The 1,912-nt window shown below is 50.6% G+C and overlaps 1 protein-coding gene across 1 annotated transcript in view; it reads right to left on the bottom strand.

The window, feature by feature from the left end:
• Positions 1-1,662: 1,662 nt before the first annotated feature.
• slc1a1 (solute carrier family 1 member 1) overlaps positions 1,663-1,912 on the bottom strand; it is a 17,181-nt gene continuing 16,931 nt past the window's right edge. The window contains exon 12 of the mRNA XM_062516508.1: positions 1,663-1,910. Within this exon, the coding sequence (XP_062372492.1) occupies positions 1,664-1,910 (247 nt within the window). The 3' untranslated portion in view covers position 1,663. The remainder of the gene's footprint in view (positions 1,911-1,912) is intronic.

Here is a 1,912-nt window from a genome sequence, read left to right as displayed (position 1 = left end):
GATTACAGTAGTACAAATGAAGCATTAATTTGAAGCAGTGATGATTACAGAAACATAAAGACACACATGCTTCAGAATGAGTGTTTCTCGGCAGGGACGTGACCATAGATATATACCGTGTGAATATATATACATATATGTCTATGAATGTGACCATAGATATACATGTATACCATGTGTATATATATATGATATATATGTCTATATATGTCTATATCTATACAGTATATATGTCTATGGATGTGACCCTCAGTGGGACTGGACATGGTGCTGGAACAGAACGGTGACGTCGCTGAAATATCACATCTCTGTGCTCAGCTGCTCCAGATCAGTGTCTGTGTGTGTGTGTGTGTGTGTGTGTGTGTGTGTGTGTGTGTGTGTGTGTGTGTGTGTGTGTGTGTGTGTCTGTGTGTGTGTGTGTGTGTGTGTGTGTGTGTCTGTGTGTGTGTGTGTGTGTGTGTGTGTGTGTGTGTGTGTGTGTGTGTGTGTGTGTCTGTGTGTGAAAGTGTGAGTGTGTTTGTGAATTGTATTTGAATGTGTGTGTGTGTGTGCGTGTTCGTGTGTGTGTGTGTGTGTGTGTGTGTGTGTGTGTGTGTGTGTGTGTGTGTGTGTGTGTGTGTGTGTGTGCGTGTGTGTGTGTGTGTGTGTATGTGTCTGTGTGTCTGTGTGTGTGTGTGTGTGTGTGTGTGTGTGTGTGTGCGTGTGTGTGTGTGTGTGTATGTGTCTGTGTGTCTGTGTCTGTGTGTGTGTGTGTGTGTGTGTGTGTGTGTGTGTGTGTGTGTCTGTGTGTGAAAGTGTGAGTGTGTTTGTGAATTGTATTTGAATGTGTGTGTGTGTGTGCGTGTTCGTGTGTGTGTGTGTGTGTGTGTGTGTGTGTGTGTGTGTGTGTGTGTGTGTGTGTGTGTGTGTGTGTGTGTGTGTGTGTGTGTGTGTGTGCGTGTGCGTGTTCGTGTGTGTGTGTGTGTGTGTGTGTGTGTGTGTGGGTTAACCTCAAGGACACCGTAGCATCACATGGGTGTCTGTGTGTGAAAGTGTGAGTGTGTTTGTGAATTGTATTTGAATGTGTGTGTGTGTGTGTGTGTGTGTGTGTATGTTTGTGAATTGTGTGAGTGTGTGAGTGTGTCTGAGAGTGTCTGCTGAGTAGGAATGAAGGCTACAGCTAATGCGTACGCGTGAAGGTGCCCGTCTGTGATGTGGCCCTCTCAATAATGGCACTGGGTTACACACACACACACACACACACATACACACACACACACACACACACACACACACACACACACACACACACACACACACACGCACACAGACGTTATGATGCGGCTGCCCTCGCAATATTGGCACTGGGTTACACAGACACACACACACACACACACACACACGTTGTGATGCGGCTGCCCTCTCAATAATGGCACTGGGTTACACAGACACACACACACACACACACACACACACACACACACATTGTGATGCGGCTGCCCTCTCAATAATGGCACTGTGTTTTTATGGATCTGTTGCGGCCCCGGGAGTCTCTCCAAGTCTCTAGTCCCCCACCACCCACCCACCCACCCACCCACCCCTTCCCCTCCCCACACACACCCCCTCCCCCTCCCCACACACACCCCCCTTCCCCTCCCCACACACACACCCCCCCAACGGGCCTCTAGAACTGCGAGGTCTCGGTGAAGGAGATGGCGTCGCTCTTGTCGACGGCGAAGCCTCCGTTGACGTAGGACTTGTTCTCGCACTCCTCGTCGTCCAGCGTGGTCTCCAGGGCGAAGGGGTTGGTCACGCCCACGTCCGCGTCCGACGTCACGTCCGTGCGCTGCAGCTCCCGCCGGGACAGACGCTCCACGATGCCCGCGCCGTACGCATCGCCCAGCACGTTGATCATGGTGCGGAACCGATCGCT

This window comes from Sardina pilchardus, chromosome 16 (assembly GCF_963854185.1).
Source record: "Sardina pilchardus chromosome 16, fSarPil1.1, whole genome shotgun sequence".
NCBI lineage: Eukaryota > Metazoa > Chordata > Actinopteri > Clupeiformes > Clupeidae > Sardina > Sardina pilchardus.
The sequence above is the reverse complement of the archived record's forward strand: the minus strand, read 5'-3'. Positions and strand labels throughout refer to the sequence as shown.